Genomic DNA, 15776 nt, shown 5'->3' with positions numbered 1-15776 from the left:
TGCAAATCTTCCCCTGCTCTAACAAGGGTTTGTTCTACACTGGTCCCAGCGTCTTCCAATAGGATTAAGCGCCAGTTGCCGGTAGTGGTAGCTTTCTGGATTAGGCTTGCTTCATTGGCTGCTTCCTTTCTCTGTGTTCCTTCCTTATTATCTCCTAAGGATATTTATAGTACTGGACCCAACACTTAGATTACTTACACTTAAAGGCTTCTCTGCTTCCAGAGAGCCTTAGCTAAGACGGCTTCTTTCTCCACCATGTGTATATATATATATATATATATATATATATATATATATATAGCATAATATAAATGGCACCTTGCTTGTAAAGGCATTCACCAGCTGCAACACCAGTGCCGTTGGGTCTGTACATATAGCATGTGAAGCATTATGGCACAGCGGACATAGAATCTGGGCTGTCAAAGCACACAGATCTGGATTAAAATCCTGACTCTGCCATCTTGAACATGCATTTAATCTCTCTGAGCCTTAGTTTTCTCATCTTTAAAAATGGGGATAATAATTTCTAAGTTGTTGTAATGATTAATGAAATAATGAATCAAATGATGGATGATAATTGTACCTATTCTATAGGGTTAGTGCATATAAATAAGATAGAAGCACTCAATAAAGTATTAACTCTGTGTCAGCTTATAAAAGGAAACCCCTAACATGGGCTCCATTCTAGTTTCTAGCTAAACCCCATTACAACAGGGTTCATTCATACCAAATTAAGTAAAACACCATTTTGAATGCTAGATGTTATGATACATGTGCTAATCCTTTCTCTCTTTTCTCTATCCATATAAACTCATCTTTACACACACATATAAATCTGATTTCATAAGCTCATGTTCTACTGGATGCTTTTTCATATTACTGAAGTGTTTTATAACACTAAAGAGATTCACTATAGGCTTTCCTTTTTTCTTCCAGTTTTATTGAGATGTAATTAACATACAGCACTGTACAAGTTTAGGGTATATAGCATGATGATTTGACTTTCATGTATCGTGAAATGATTATCACAGTAACTTTAATGAATGAACATTCATCATCTCAAATAGATATGAAATTAAAGAAATAGAAAAAATAATTTTCCTTGTGATGAGAACACTAGTATTTACTCTCTTAACAATTTTCATATATAACATACAGCAGTGTCAATCATATTAATCATGTTGTACATTAAATCCCTAGTACTTATTTGTCTTATAACTGGAAGTTTGTGCCTTTTGACTGCCTTTATCCAATTCCACCCACCACCCTCCACCCCTGGTAACCACAATCTGATCTCTTTTCCTGTGAGTTTGTTTGTTTGTTTGTTTTTGAAATATAATTGACCTATATTAGTTCCTGTTACACAAAATAGTTATTCAATATTTCTATGCATTTCAAAATGACCTCTATAATAAGTCTAGTTATGGTATGTCACCGTACAAAGGTGTTACACAGTTATTGACTATATTCCCCACACTGTACATTTCATACCTGTGACATTTATTTTGCAATGGGAAGTTTGTACCTCTTAATCTCCCTCATATATTTCTTTCTTCCCCCCACCCTGCTTCCCTCTGGCAACCACCTGTTCTCTCCATATAGAACTCTGTTTCTGTTATGTTTGTTAATTTGTTTTGATTTTTAGATTCCATATGTAAGTGAAATCATATAATATTTGTTTTTCTCTGACTGACTTATTTCACTTAGTATAATATACTCTAGTCCATTCATGTTGTCATATGTGGCAAGATTTCATTTTTTATGGCTAACATTCCATTGTGTGTGTGTGCACGTGCCACATATTCTTTATCCCCTCACCTATTAATGGGCACTTAAGATGCCTCCATATCTTGGGTATTGTAAATAATGCTGCAATAAACAGAGGTGCATATATAGTTTTAGAGTTTTTGTTTTCTTTGGATAAAAACCCAGGAGTGGAATTGCTGAAACATTTAGTAGTTCTGTTTTTAATTTTTTGAGGAACCTCCATGCTATTTTCCATTTATATTCCCACCAAAAGTGCATGAGGTTTCCCTTTTCTCCACATCCTCACCAACACTTCTTGTTTCTTTTCTTTTTGATGATAGACATTCTGACAGATGTGAGGTGATGCCTCATTGTAGTTTTGATTCGCATTTCCCTGATGATTAGTGATGTTGAGCATCTTTTCCTATGCCTGTTGGCCATCTGTATGTCTTCTTTGGAGCTGTTCATATCCTCTGCCCATTTTTTAATCTGATCTTTTTTTTGATGTTGAGTTATATTTGTTCTTTGTATATTTTGGATGTTAACCTCTTCTTGAAAATATCACTTACAAATATCTTCTCCCATTCAGTAAATGGCCTTTCCATTTTGTTGATAGTTTCCTTCACTGTGAAAAAACTTTTTAGTTTGATGTAGTCCCATTTGTTTATTTTTGGTTTTGTTTCCCTTACGTGAAGAGATGTAGCCAAAAAAAAAAAAATATTACTAAGACCGATGTCAAAGAGCTTACTGACTATATTTTCTTCTAGGAGATTTGTGGTTTCAGGTCTTATATTTAATCAATTTTGAATTTATTTTTGTGCATGGTGTGAGAGAATAGTCCAGTTTGATTCTTTTGAATGTAGCCATTCAGTTTTCACAACACTATTTATTGAAGAGATTCTTTTTTCCCCATTATATATTCTTGCCCCACTTTGGAATAGAATAAATGTCCACATAAGTGTGGGTTCATTTTCTGGGCTGTCTATTTAGTTCCATTGATCTATATGTGTATTTGTGTGCTAGTACCATACTGTTTTGATTACTGTAGCTTTGACATATAGTTTGAAATCAGGGAGCATGATACCTCCCACTTTTTTTTTTTTCCTCTAAGTTGTTTTGGCTATTTGGGATCTTTTGTGCTTCCATATAAATTTTAGAATTATTCTAGTTCTGTAAAAAATGCCATTGTATTGTATTCAATCTGTAGATGGCCTTGGGTAATATAGTCATTTTAACAATATTAATTCTTCCAATCCATGAACATGGTATATCTTTCATCTGTTTGAATCATCTTTAATTTCTTTAATCAGGGTTTTATAGTTTTCTGAACACAGGTCTTTTACCTCCTTAGTTAGATTTATGCCTAGGTATTTTATTCTTTTTGATTCAATTATAAATGGTATTGCTTTATTAATTTCTCTTTCTGATAGCTTGTTGTTAATGTTTAGAAATGCAACAGATTTCTGTATGTTAATTTTGTATCCTGCAACTTTACGGAATTCATTTATTATTTCTAATAGCTTTTTGGGCTTTAAGGGCTTTCTATATATAGTATCATATCATCTGCAAGCAGTGAGTTTTACTTCTTCCTTTCCAATTTGGATTCTTTTTATTTCTTTTTTTTTGTCTGATTGCTGTGGCTAGGACTTCCAATATTATGTTGAATAAAAGTGGCAAGAGTGGGCATCTTGTCTTGTTCCTGATCTTAGAAGAAAAGCTTTCAATTTTTCACCACTGAGTATGAGGTTAGCTGTGGACATATCATATATGGCCTTAATTATGTAGAGGTACTTTCCCTCTAAACTCACTCTGTTGAGTGTTTTCATCATAAATCGTTGTTGAATTTTGTCAAAAGCTTTTTCTGCATCTATTTAGATGATCATATGATTTTTATTCTTCAATTTGTTAATGTGATGTATCACTTTGGTTGATTTGCAGATATTGAACCATCCTTGCATCCCTGGGTAAATCCCAGCTGATCGTGGGGTATGATCCTGTGATACATTGGTGAATTCTTTTTGCTAATATTTTGTTGAGGAATTTTGCATCTATGTTATCAGTGATATTGGCCAGTAATTTTCTTTTTTTGTGATATCTTTGTCTGAATTTGTTATGAGTGTAATGCTTGCCTTATAGAATGAGCTCAGAAGTGTTTCTTCTGAAGTTTTTTGGAATCATTTGAGAAGGATAGATGTAAACTCTTCTCTAAATGTTTGGCAGAATTCACCTGTAAAGACATCTAGAATTTAGTTTGTTGGGAGTTTTTAAATTACTGATTCATTACTGGTAGGTTGTTCTTTTTTTGTTGGTTTTTTTTTTTTTTTTGCGGTACTAGGGCCTCTCACTGTGTGGTCTCTCCCGTTGCGGAGCACAGGCTCCGGACGCACAGGCTCAGCGGCCATGGCTCACGGGCGCAGCCGCTCCGTGGCATGTGGGACCCTCCCAGACTGGGGCACGAACCCGTGTCCCCTGCATCAGCAGGCGGACCCCCAACTACTGCACCACCAGGGAAGCCCCTGTTCATGTTTTTTATTTCTTCCTGGTTCAGTCTTGGGAGAGTGTACATTTCTAGGAATTTGTCCATTTCTTCTAAGTTGTCCATTTTATTAGTGTATAATTGTTCATAGTAATCTCTTATGATCTTTTATATTTCTGTGGTGTCAGTTGTAACTTCTCCTTTTTCATTTCTGATTTTATTGATTTGACCCTCTCTTTTTTTCTTGATAAGTCTGGCTAAAGATTTATCAATTTTGTTTATCTTTTCAAAGACCAGCTCTTATTTTCATTGATCTTTTCTGTTGTTTTCTTCATCTCTGTTTCATTCATTTCTGCTCTAATCTTTATGATTTCTTTCCTTCTATTAACACTAACTTTGGGTTCTGTTGTTTGTTTTTTAGTTCCTTTCATTGTAAGGCTAGATTGTTTATCTGAGATTTTTCTTGCTTCCTGAGGTGAGCTTGTATCACTATAAACTTCCCTCTTAGAACTGCTTTTGCTGCATCCCACAGATTTTGGATAGCTGTGTTTTCATTTTCATTTGTCTCCGGGTGTGTTTTTTTTTTTATTTGATCTGCAGTAATCCATTGATTGTGTAGTAGCTTATTGTTTAGCTTCCACGTGCTTATGTCTTTTACATTTTTTTTTCTTGTAGTTAATTTCTAGTCTCATAACGTTTTGGTTAGAAAAGGTGCTTGATATGATTTCAATTTTCTTAAGTTTACAGAGACTTGTTTTGTGGCCTAGCATGTATTCTATCCTGGAGAATGGTCTATGTGTACTTGAAAGGAATGTGTATTCTGCTAATTTAGGATAGAATATTCTGTATATACATATTAATTGCATCTGGTCTAATGTGTCATTTAAGGCCAATGTTTTCTTATTGATTTTCTTTTGGATAATCTCTCCTTCAATGTAAGTTGAGTGTTAAAGTCCCCTACTATTAGTGTATTACTGTCAATTTCTCCTTTTAAGTCTGTTAATATTTGCGTTATGTATTTAGGTGCTCTGATGTTGGATACATATATGTTTATAATTGTTATATCTTCTTCTTGCATTGAGCCCTTGATCATTATGCAGTGTCCTTCTTTGTCTCTTACTACAGTCTTTGTTTTAAAGTCTATTGTGTCTGATATAAATATTGCTATCCTGGGTTTCTTTTCATTTCCATTTGCAAGGAATACCTTTTTCCATCCTCTCACTTTCAGTCTGTGTGTGTCTTTAAATCTGAAATGAGTCTCTTGTATACAGCATATACATGGGTCTTGTTTTGTATCCATTCAGCCACTCTATGTCTTGTGATTGGAAGATTTAGTCCATTCACATATAAAATAATTGTTGATATTTACGTTCTTGTCATTTTTTTAATTGTTTGCAGTTGTTTTTGTAGCTCTTTTTTGTTCCTTGTTTCTTCTTTTGCTCTCTTTCCTTGTGATTTGTTGACTGCATCTTGTGTTATGTTCGGATTACTTTCTCTTTTTTGTGAATGTATCCATTATAGACTTTTAGCTTGTGGTTACCATAAAGTTCATATGTAACACCCTGTGTATATACATGATTATTTTAATAATAGTGATCTCTTAATTTAAAAGCATTTTGACAACCTACATTTACTCCCCACCTCCATGTATATAATTTTTGACATCATATTTTGTATCTTTTTGTTTTGTGTATCCTTTGCTACTTATTTTAGATATAGATGACTTTTAGTACCTTTGTTTTTAACCTTCCTACTAGCTTCATGCATGGTTGATTTTTTTACCTTTATTTTATATTTGCCTTTACCAGTGAGATTTTCCTCATAATTTTCATATTTCTAGCTGTAGCCTTTTCTTTTTTTCTTAGAGAGGTCCTTTTAATATTTCTTACAAAGCTGGTTTGGTGGCGCTGAACTCTTTTAGCTTTTGTTTGTCATAAAACTCTTTATCTTGCCATCAAATCTGAATGAAAGCTTGTGGGGTAGAGTTTTTTTGGTTGTGGATTTTTCCCTTTCATCACTTTAAATATAGCATGCCACACTTTCTAGCCTGCAGTTTCTGCTGAAAAATCAGCTGATTGTATTATGGGAGTTCCCTTGTATTTAACAGTTGCTTCTTTTAATTAATTCTTTTAATATTCACTCTTTATCTTTAATTTTTGCCATTTTAATTGCAGTGTGCTATGGTGTGGTCCTCTTTGGGTTGGTCCTGTTTGGGACTCTCTATTCTTCCTGGAACTGGATTTACTTTCCCAGGTTAGGGTAGTTTTCAGCTATTATGACTTCAAGTATGTTTTCTGCCTTTTTCTCTCTCTCTTTTCCTTCTGGGACCCCTACAATGCAGATGTTAGTGTTCTTGATGTTGCCCCAGATGTCTCTTAAACTGTCCACTTTCTTTCATTCTTTTTTTTTTCTTTTTTCTCTTCTGTTTCAGTGATTTCCACTACTCTGTCTTCCAGCTTTCTGATCCATTCCTTTGTATCATTTAATCTACTATTGATTCCTTCTAGTGTATTTTTTCTTTCAATTATGTTATTCTTCATCTGTTTGGTTCTTCTTTATATTTTCTAACTCTTTATTATAAACTTCTAACTTCTCACTCTGTTCATCCAATTTTCTCCCACGTTCTTTGAACATCTTAATAATTATTACCTTCAACTCTTCATCAGGTAGACTCCTTGTCTCACTTAGTTCTTCTGATGTTTTATCTTGTCCCTTCATTTGGAACATATTCCTCTTTTGTCTCATTTTGCCTAATTTGCTGGTTTTATTTCTATGTATTTGGTAGGTTGGTTACTTTTCCTGGCCTTGGGGAGGTGGCCTTTGGCAGGAAATGTCCTATGCATCCCAGCAGCACATTCCCCTCTGGTCACCAGAGCTATATGCTCTTGGGGTGCCCCTGTATGGGTTGTGTGAGTCCTTTTCTTCTGGCAGGCTCACTACTGTGGGTGGTCTGGTAGGTGTGGCTGGCCCTCAGTCTGGTTGGTTGCATTTTGTGGAGGTTGCTGGCTACTGATGGGTGGGGCCAGGTCCCAGAGTGGTTGCAGGCTCAAGGGGTCTTAAGGCAGCCAACCTGCTGGTAGGTGAGACTGTGTCCCTGCCAGCCTAGTTGCTTGGCCTGAGGTGTCCCAGTACTGGTGTTGACAGGCTGGTTGTTGGGACTGGGTCCCAACACTAATAAGCTAGAGGGAGGATTCCAAAGTGATACTTTGCCAGCAACAGCGTCCTTGTGGTAGAACAAGTTCCCCAGAATGTCTGCCTCCAACATCTTTGACCCCAGGGTGAGCTCCAAGATCAGCAGGTGTGTCTGACCCAGACTCCTTTCAAATGACTACTTCTGCACTGGGTCCTGGAATGTGTGAGAATTTGTGCGTGCCCTTTAAGAGTGGAGTCTCTATTTCCCACAGCCCTCTGGCTTTCCTGAAAGTAAGCCCCACTGTCCTTCAAAGCCAAGTGTTCTGGGTGCTCATTTTCCCAGTGCAGGATCCCCAGGCTGGGGAGCCTGAGGTGGGACTCTGACCCTTCACTCCTTGGGGAGAACCTCTGAAATTGTAATTATCCTCCCGTTTGTGGGTTACCCATCTGTGGGTATGGGTCTTGACTATACCCCATCTCCACCCCTCCTACCCATCTCATTGTGGTTCCTTCTTTACATCTTTAGTTAAAGAAGATCTTTTCTTCTAGTCTTCTACACTTTTGCATCAAAGTTGCTCTGTAAGTATTTGTCATTTTTGTGTGCCCGTGTAAGGAAGTGATCTCAGGATCGTCCTATTCTGCCATCGTGGCCACACCCTCCCATAGGCTTTCCTTAAATAACATGCTTCTATTCCTTTCATTAAAGCTAAAATATCTGTTAATTTACCAAATACTAATATAAACTAAACTTTTCAGGAACACATCTATTGTATAAAGCAGGTCACACCTGTACAAACTGTGAATGTAAACATGTGCACCATAAAAGTAAGTATATTACTGTATGAAACCTAGATTAAAATAAAAAGAAACTCCTGTTTAGAGTTAAAAGTATGTAATTAAGCAAAATACTGGTTAAGTCTGCAATGAAAAGTATATGGATTGAATTATCATGCTTAATTATAGGCTCTTCTGGGCGTGGTCATTAAGAGTCATTCTATCTTTGAAATTGATATTTATTTCATAAATCTCCTCTGTTTTATTCATCTAATCTATTTTGGTGATGACAGGATTATTTTACGATATCTTTTGTTTTTATCAGATTGCAGTGTATCCAGTATATTTAGATTCTACTTCATTTTGTGTATGCTTTTTCCTTCAAAATTTAGGGGAAAAAAATCAAGCAAAAGCAGACAGACTGTTCTAGGACATCCCTTTAGAGATGGGTTTCTCTAGATTAAAAAAAGATTGGCTTCCAAATTGGTTAAATTGCTTCCTCTGTACAGTACAGTGACATGCTGTCTTGTTACAGTGGAACATGTGCTCTCATTTCGGACAAGCTGTTCTGTGAAAAAGTTTTTTTTTAGCCCCCAGAGTCCATCCCCGGATTTGTGGGTGTTACCTCCTTTCCGTGTTACCAAGTTTTTTTTATCATCATTATTGCTTGTGCTCCAATAGCTGCAACACAGTTTAGTAACAACCCTTCTTAAAAAACAAGATGCTTCTGAAAATAGACAGAACAGTTGGCTAGACAGAAAAGATATATCAACAAAAGTAGGTCTGTTGTTTGTCTGTGTTTTGCTCCCTAAATCGCTTCTGAGACAGTTTCACACATATGTAAATGAACAGGAATTGAGTGAGAGTATAATCTAATATAATCCTTATGACCTATCACAAAATTTTATCCTATTTTATTAAGAAAATCAAATTCTATGAAACTGATTTGGTTTGGAGAATTTTTAAACATTTTACTTTGTTACAATTAAGGAATTTAATCAAAGGTTTTGGCTGGGTTTGTTTGGTTTTATTTTTCTAATGAGAAAACTTGAGGTTCTGTAAGCAAATTCAAGATCAGTAGATGGGTCCAGTTTTTTAATTCATGACCTGATTTTATAGCTGATTCAGCTGAGAGGAAGCAGTGGCTTTACTGTGTGTGGTGGTGTTTTTCTCATTCCTCTGTGCATCAAATAAAAAAATTAGTCATGCAATATTTACTCTCTGGGCAAAATGACATTTTTCAGCTGCTCAGACTTCCCCAGAATTAGTGGGAATGACCAACATGGAACAAAGGGGCAAGCCCCTCTAATCACTTCATTTTTGAGCAGAAACATGACATCGCTTTCAGAGCACTGCTTGGAAGGCACTTGAGAAATAGCCAACCCACCAGCCATTCAACATCTTGTAGTTGGCCGTACTTGACAAGGCTTGGGTCAAATGCCTGTAAGAGCACTCTTCTGCAGAAATCAGCATCCTGCGTACAATGATTTATTCAGATGTCATCTCTGCTTCCTGATTTTACTTGTCTTGACTCTCCCCCGACAGTGCATACAAATACACCAGTAATATTTTTTAAATGCACATGTGCTTTGCTTTTGTGATATCTCTTTAATTAACCTTGGATAAGCTGTCTTTATGTCTAAATCTTTTTCCATACAGGATTAAACCAGGTTTTACCAAATCATGCTTTATCACTTCCTCCTTCCCTTCACTTAAAATTCTAGAGCAGAACTCTTTAATCTGGGCCCTTGGACCCAGCCTGTAGGAAAAGGCCATGAACCACCTGAAAATGTACACAAAATTGTGTGTGTGTCTCCATGTGTGCTTTGTCCTGAGAAAAGGAGCATGTCTTTCTTCAGGTTCACAAATAGGTGTATAACTCCCCCAGTTTTAAACTACTGTCACCTAGATTTCCTCCCTGTCATTTCTATTAGTTAAGAAATGCTCAGTTCTATCAGATGGCACCCTTGGGTTCTACTGAGTACACTTAGTCACCACCTTCCTTTTCCATTATGACTCACTCCTGATCTCATATTTCCTCTTATTTTCTGAATTTTGTACTTTCTCTGTTCCAATTTAAGTAACATGAGAAAGAGAAAAGAGATATTATATACTAATATAATATCTGCCACTAACAGGGGTTGGCATTTCTTCATGTGGCATCTCATTTAATCCCACTGCAACTGTACAAGTTAGATAGTGTCCGTATTTCTACAAATGAGAAAATGAAGCTCAGAGAAGTTAGTCATTCCCAAAGATGGAAGGAAAAGTCCAGATTTAATGGAAGAGTCCAGATTTAAATCTGTGTTTGAATGTGGAGTTTATTCCTTCACGAAGCCTTTCCAGACAGAATAAATGGTCATAGCTTACTAATGGTGTCAGCTTTCATAATGTGTAATTTTCATTTTATTATTATTCTCTATCATCAAAAAATACATTCATTATACTTTGTGCAGAGATCTATACAAATTTATAAATGCTCATGTGTTGCTATATTGCATCTGTGTTGTCATATTATTGCAGAGGGCAAGAACAATTTATATGTTCATTAATTCTTTCACTTTTAGAAATAATATTTATTAAACTCTACTATTGTTAGGGGCTTTGCTAAGTTCTGGAATGATGGTTCTAAGTTCTATCTTCACATCAGGTTCTACTGGGGAACTTTTTAAAAATATCAGTACCTGAACTCGGAACCAGAAATTTCAATTCAGTACATGGAGGTGGCACTTGGACAGTGTATTTTTAAAATGCTTTCCCAGCTGTAGTCAGCATTGAGAACTACTGTTCTAGAAGGTGACTTTGCGAAGTCGAGGGACTTTGGTCCCCTAGATCTGCAGCATCAGCATCACGTGGGAACCTATTACAAAGGGAAATTCTCAACCCTTCTCCCCAACCTTCCCATGTGCTGTACCAGAAACTCCAGGGATAGGACCTGGCTGTCTCTAACAAGCTGTCTAGATATTTCAGAGGCAAGCTAATGGTTGAGAAACACTTCTCTAGAGACAAGATAAATGAGACAGAGTACTTGCCACTGAGCATTTCTGTTTGATCTCAAGGAACCCAGTTGTTTCAAATCTGCATTTTAATTACCTAGCACAGTTGCATAATCTATAACTTTAGTTGATAATGACAGCATTATTACTACTTAAACAATGTAATGACTTTCCATCTCTTCTTGGGCAGCCATTAAATGAAGTGTTAATAAGGAAAGAGTGGTCAATGCCTAACATCCCTTAACAAAAGTCTCATGGACCTTATGGGTTGAGCTGAATTGCCATAGTGCTTCATAACACACACACACACACACACACAGAATTTTTAAATATAAAATTTTAAAGAGAAAATATTTCCAGTAAAGGATTTTAAAGTGGTCTTTGTGTTGTGTTTTCATTGTATTATTATTAATATTATACTGGCTATTTCCCATCTTTATTAACATAGCTTTATTACAGCTTTATGATAGTATAATTGACATAAAATAAAATGCACATATTTGAAGCATTTAATTAGATAAGTTTTGACACATATATACACCAGTATCGTGAAACAGTTGTAGGGGGGCACCCAATTCCATTATAGGAACCTCATAGTTGTGCAGTTTTCCCCCACCACCCCCAAACACCAGAATGAGGTTGTAGAGAAGGCTTCCTGAGGAAAACATGAGCTAAGACCTATAAGGCAACTGATATCAGGTCAGGTGAATAAAATAAGGAAAGGTTGTACAGATTAGAAATAAAGCCCATCAAAAAAAAAAAAAGAAAAGAAATAAAGCCCATCTTGCCTATATGAAGTCTAGATTCTTGTGTTTGTTGCTGTTTACTATCATGTAGGGTTGAAAAATACCTACTCAACCCCTTTGTTTCTTAAAATTCCAATTGAGAAATAAGCTTAACGGCTAGTGAAATGTACAACACTGTTACCGAGAGTAGAAATCCCAGGTTCTGTCACTGCAGGTAGTTCTTGCATTAGAGTAACCTGTTCAGCTTTGACCACCAATCCACTCTTGAATGCATATTTCTCTGCTGTGTGTGTTATAAAACAGTTGCATGAAAGTGATGCCTTTGCTTTTAGAGCCATGGAATCTAATTCCTTGACTTGAACTTCCTTTTAACTTTCTTCTTTCTCCTGAGCAACTTCGTGTATCCTTAAATGTTCATTCATCATTACGCCCAGGTGCTAATACCGAGACTTTATTTTGGGGGCTTAAAGGCTCATTTTTTTTCCATTGCAGGTTGGCTTCCTGAGCTGGGAAAGAGACTGGAATCTCCATACTACGGTAACAATACTTTGGGGGGGCCGTCGATCCGAAGTGCCTATATTGCCGCTCTGTACTTCACACTCAGCAGCCTCACCAGCGTTGGGTTTGGGAATGTCTCTGCTAATACAGATGCAGAAAAGATCTTTTCCATCTGCACCATGCTGATTGGTGGTAAGGAATATTCTTCCTTTAGACCAAGAGAAGGAACAAGTGTCTGCCAAACGGTTGCTGTTATGTTCCCTCTGTCCTAAAACCCAATACAGGGTAGATTGGTTTCCATTGGAAGAGTCTAAAAGCACTAATTAGGAAATCAGTGACCAACAGTTATATATACATGTAGATTAGCATGAAAGTCTGTGATGTCAAGAATTCCATGTTCTGACAGATGAAGAAGTTGATTTTATATATATATATATATATATATATATATATATATATATATATATATATATGTTTTTAACAGAAGTACTGTTGATTTACAATTTTGTGTTAGTTTCAGGTGTACAGCACAGTGATTCAGTTATATATATACTTTTTCAGATTTGTTCCCTTATAGTTTATTACCAAATATTGACTATAGTTCCCAGTGCTATACAGTAGGTCCTTGTTGGTTATCTATCTTATATGTAGTGATGTGTATATGTATCTGATGGTTGATTTTGAAAGGGCAGGCACTTTGCTTCCTAACATGCTATTTACCTTTAGTGTTTGTGAGTTACATGAATCACAGGTATACATTTGAAATGCCATTTTGTAGCTCCAAACAGGTGAGGGTTATCAAATTTTATTAATACTACTATAGTCAATTAAGGATGTTTGATAGATAGCTTAGTTAAAACAAAAGCAACAAACACCAATACAATAATAATAAATATTTAACCTTTATTAATCGCGGTTATGTTCCATTCTCTGTGCTGAATGCTTCAGTACAATACCTCAAGCAATTCTGCAGGCAAATCTATGGGTTCTGCACCATTATTATCCCATTTAACAAATAGAGAATTTATTATGCTATTACGTCTGAGCTTCAAACCCAGCGTCTGTACTCTGCTTTGTATCGCTGTGGTTTGGACTCCGCAAATCTCGTTCTTCTTTGCCAGCTGACATCAGTCACTTCTCCCAATAGGGAGCGCCAGAGGGAGACTGGAGGCAGGAGGAGGGGGGAAGGAACTTCCGGGTTCTGATGGGTGCAGTGTATGTTGAGTGGCAGGCCACCTCAGACAGCTGCAAGTGGCTTCATCCTTCAGCCTCTTCAGGCACTTTCAGAAGCAGCCTCATTGAGCTTTCTCAGAAGCAGCCTCATTGAGCTTTCTCAGAGATCCCGGCACCTGCTGGAGGTACCCCTGCAACCAAAGTCAGAGCCCTGACTCCTCGTGGCTCCCATTGCTTCTCCTCTGGGCTCCTCAGTGCTGATAACCCCACTTCTCTTTGTTCATCCAGCTCTGCAACTATCACACTCACGTTACCTCTATCTAGACTCTCCTGATCATTCAGCACTCCAACACCAGGGAAAACAGTTCTTTATAATAAATTCCCCCAGATGAAATATTTACTTTCATTTCTCTTTTCTGAACCTAACTGACAGGATTGATGCCTTTATTACCCACATTTTTCAGATGACAAATCTAAACCTTGCAGAAATAAAGTAACGTTTTCAATGCCATACAACCAGTAAGTAAAGAGGCAAGTTTGGAACCCAGGTGATTACTTAACTTCTGTCATTAAATGCATAAATGGAAACTTGTGAATTATAAAGCTGTTCTTATGGAGATGTGGGTGTCTACCTGAATTGAGTAAATATTCTTAAGCCAGAGTTTTATGAGTACTTTCTGCCCCACCGTATTCCCTCAAAAGCTTGTTCTGTCATGTTCTCTTTTTTTTTTAATTTAATTTTTGTTCTATATTAAAGTATAGGTGATTTACAATGTTGTGTTAGTTGCAGATGTACAGCTAACTGATTCAGTTATACATCTACATATATCCATTCTTTTTCAGATTCGTTTCCCATATAGGTTATTACAGAATATTGAGTAGAGCTCCCTGTGCTATACAGTAGGTCCTTGTTGATTATCTATTTTATATATAGTAGTGTGTGTATGTTAATTGAGATTATCATGTTCTCTTAATGACCTTAGTCCCAGATATCACTTTGAGGTTTGAACCTTATTATAGAAGATGGTTTCTACCAACTTCCTTGCACAGATGTGAACTGATTATGTGGGACTTCAAGCAATGAGTCATCCAGCCTACCATGAAACCAGAGCAGCATAAAGGCAATCTTTCTCTCGAGGAGTTTAGGATCACCTTGGAAGAAATACGTGGAAAGAGTTTTAATATATATATTAAATATATATTATATATATATATTATATATATGTTTTAATATATATATTATAATATTTAATACAATACCAGGCAGTAAATGCTAAGTGCCAAATCAGTTAGGAACTGGAGAAGCAGTGAGAAAGGGGGCCAGGGATTGGGAGAATTTCTTGGAAAGGCAGAGTTGCTGAGGTAGCATGCTGGGACTGCAGCACTTGGAAGAGGTTTTTGGCCGATGTAGAGCAGTAACAGCCTAGGGAGCAGAGAACAGGAATTCTCGTTTTCTGAAGAGCTGCAATGTGCCAATCCCGCAGTGGTGATTTTATACCCAGTATTATGGCTTATATAATTGTTGCTCTCCTTGATGGCCCATCTTCCAGCCTAGCGGAATGACAAGCATTTTGTAAACAGACACAGTCTATATTTATTTAATATTTGCCCATGTTTCTTCTACTCCTGATGGAAATTTTTGGAAATGCTCAAATGCTCAAGGCTTAACCTACTAATTTGACATTGGAAGAATATGTTAGCTAATTGAGCTTATTTCCTGTTGATTCACTAACTATAGTGTAAGTGGTCCGGAATCAGAAATTGTTAAGGATATTATTATTCCCTGCTATTCATTGTGAGTAGTAGCTAAGCTGGTCACAAAGCCAAAAGATATGGGAAATAATCAGATAATGCCACTTTGTCACTTGGTAAATATTTATTGAGCAAATTATCCTGGTGCAAAACCAGCGCTCATTTGGAAATGGCATGAAAGCATTTAGGTGACTTGAGCAGCACTGAGGAAACCATTGGTTTTGAATGGCAAATGGCATCTGAGTAACTCAGATTTATTAATTAAAGCTTCACAAATCTGTGTCTGTTATTGTGACAATTACCCTAGGCTAAGAGAAATGATGCCTTCCTTTTAATATTTCCTAGTTAACAAATTACTGGCATAATTTTGAGAACTAATCATAAGAGCTCACAATATTGAACACTTTGCTCATTTAATTCTCATAAAACTATGAATTAGAGGTTATTAACACCCCAATTTAATATAAGGCAGCAGAAGTTTAG

General features: G+C 36.5%; 1 protein-coding gene across 1 annotated transcript in view; it reads left to right on the top strand.

Moving 5' to 3' along the window:
* The window catches only part of KCNH8 (potassium voltage-gated channel subfamily H member 8), a 386943-nt gene that overhangs the window by 286641 nt on the left and 84526 nt on the right, over positions 1-15776 (top strand). The window contains exon 8 of the mRNA XM_019934429.3: positions 12363-12560. Within this exon, the coding sequence (XP_019789988.2) occupies positions 12363-12560 (198 nt within the window). The remainder of the gene's footprint in view (positions 1-12362; positions 12561-15776) is intronic.

The sequence above is a fragment of the Tursiops truncatus genome, chromosome 4, assembly GCF_011762595.2.
Source record: "Tursiops truncatus isolate mTurTru1 chromosome 4, mTurTru1.mat.Y, whole genome shotgun sequence".
Classification (NCBI taxonomy): Eukaryota; Metazoa; Chordata; class Mammalia; order Artiodactyla; family Delphinidae; genus Tursiops; species Tursiops truncatus.
This window is presented reverse-complemented; position numbering and strand designations above follow the sequence as displayed.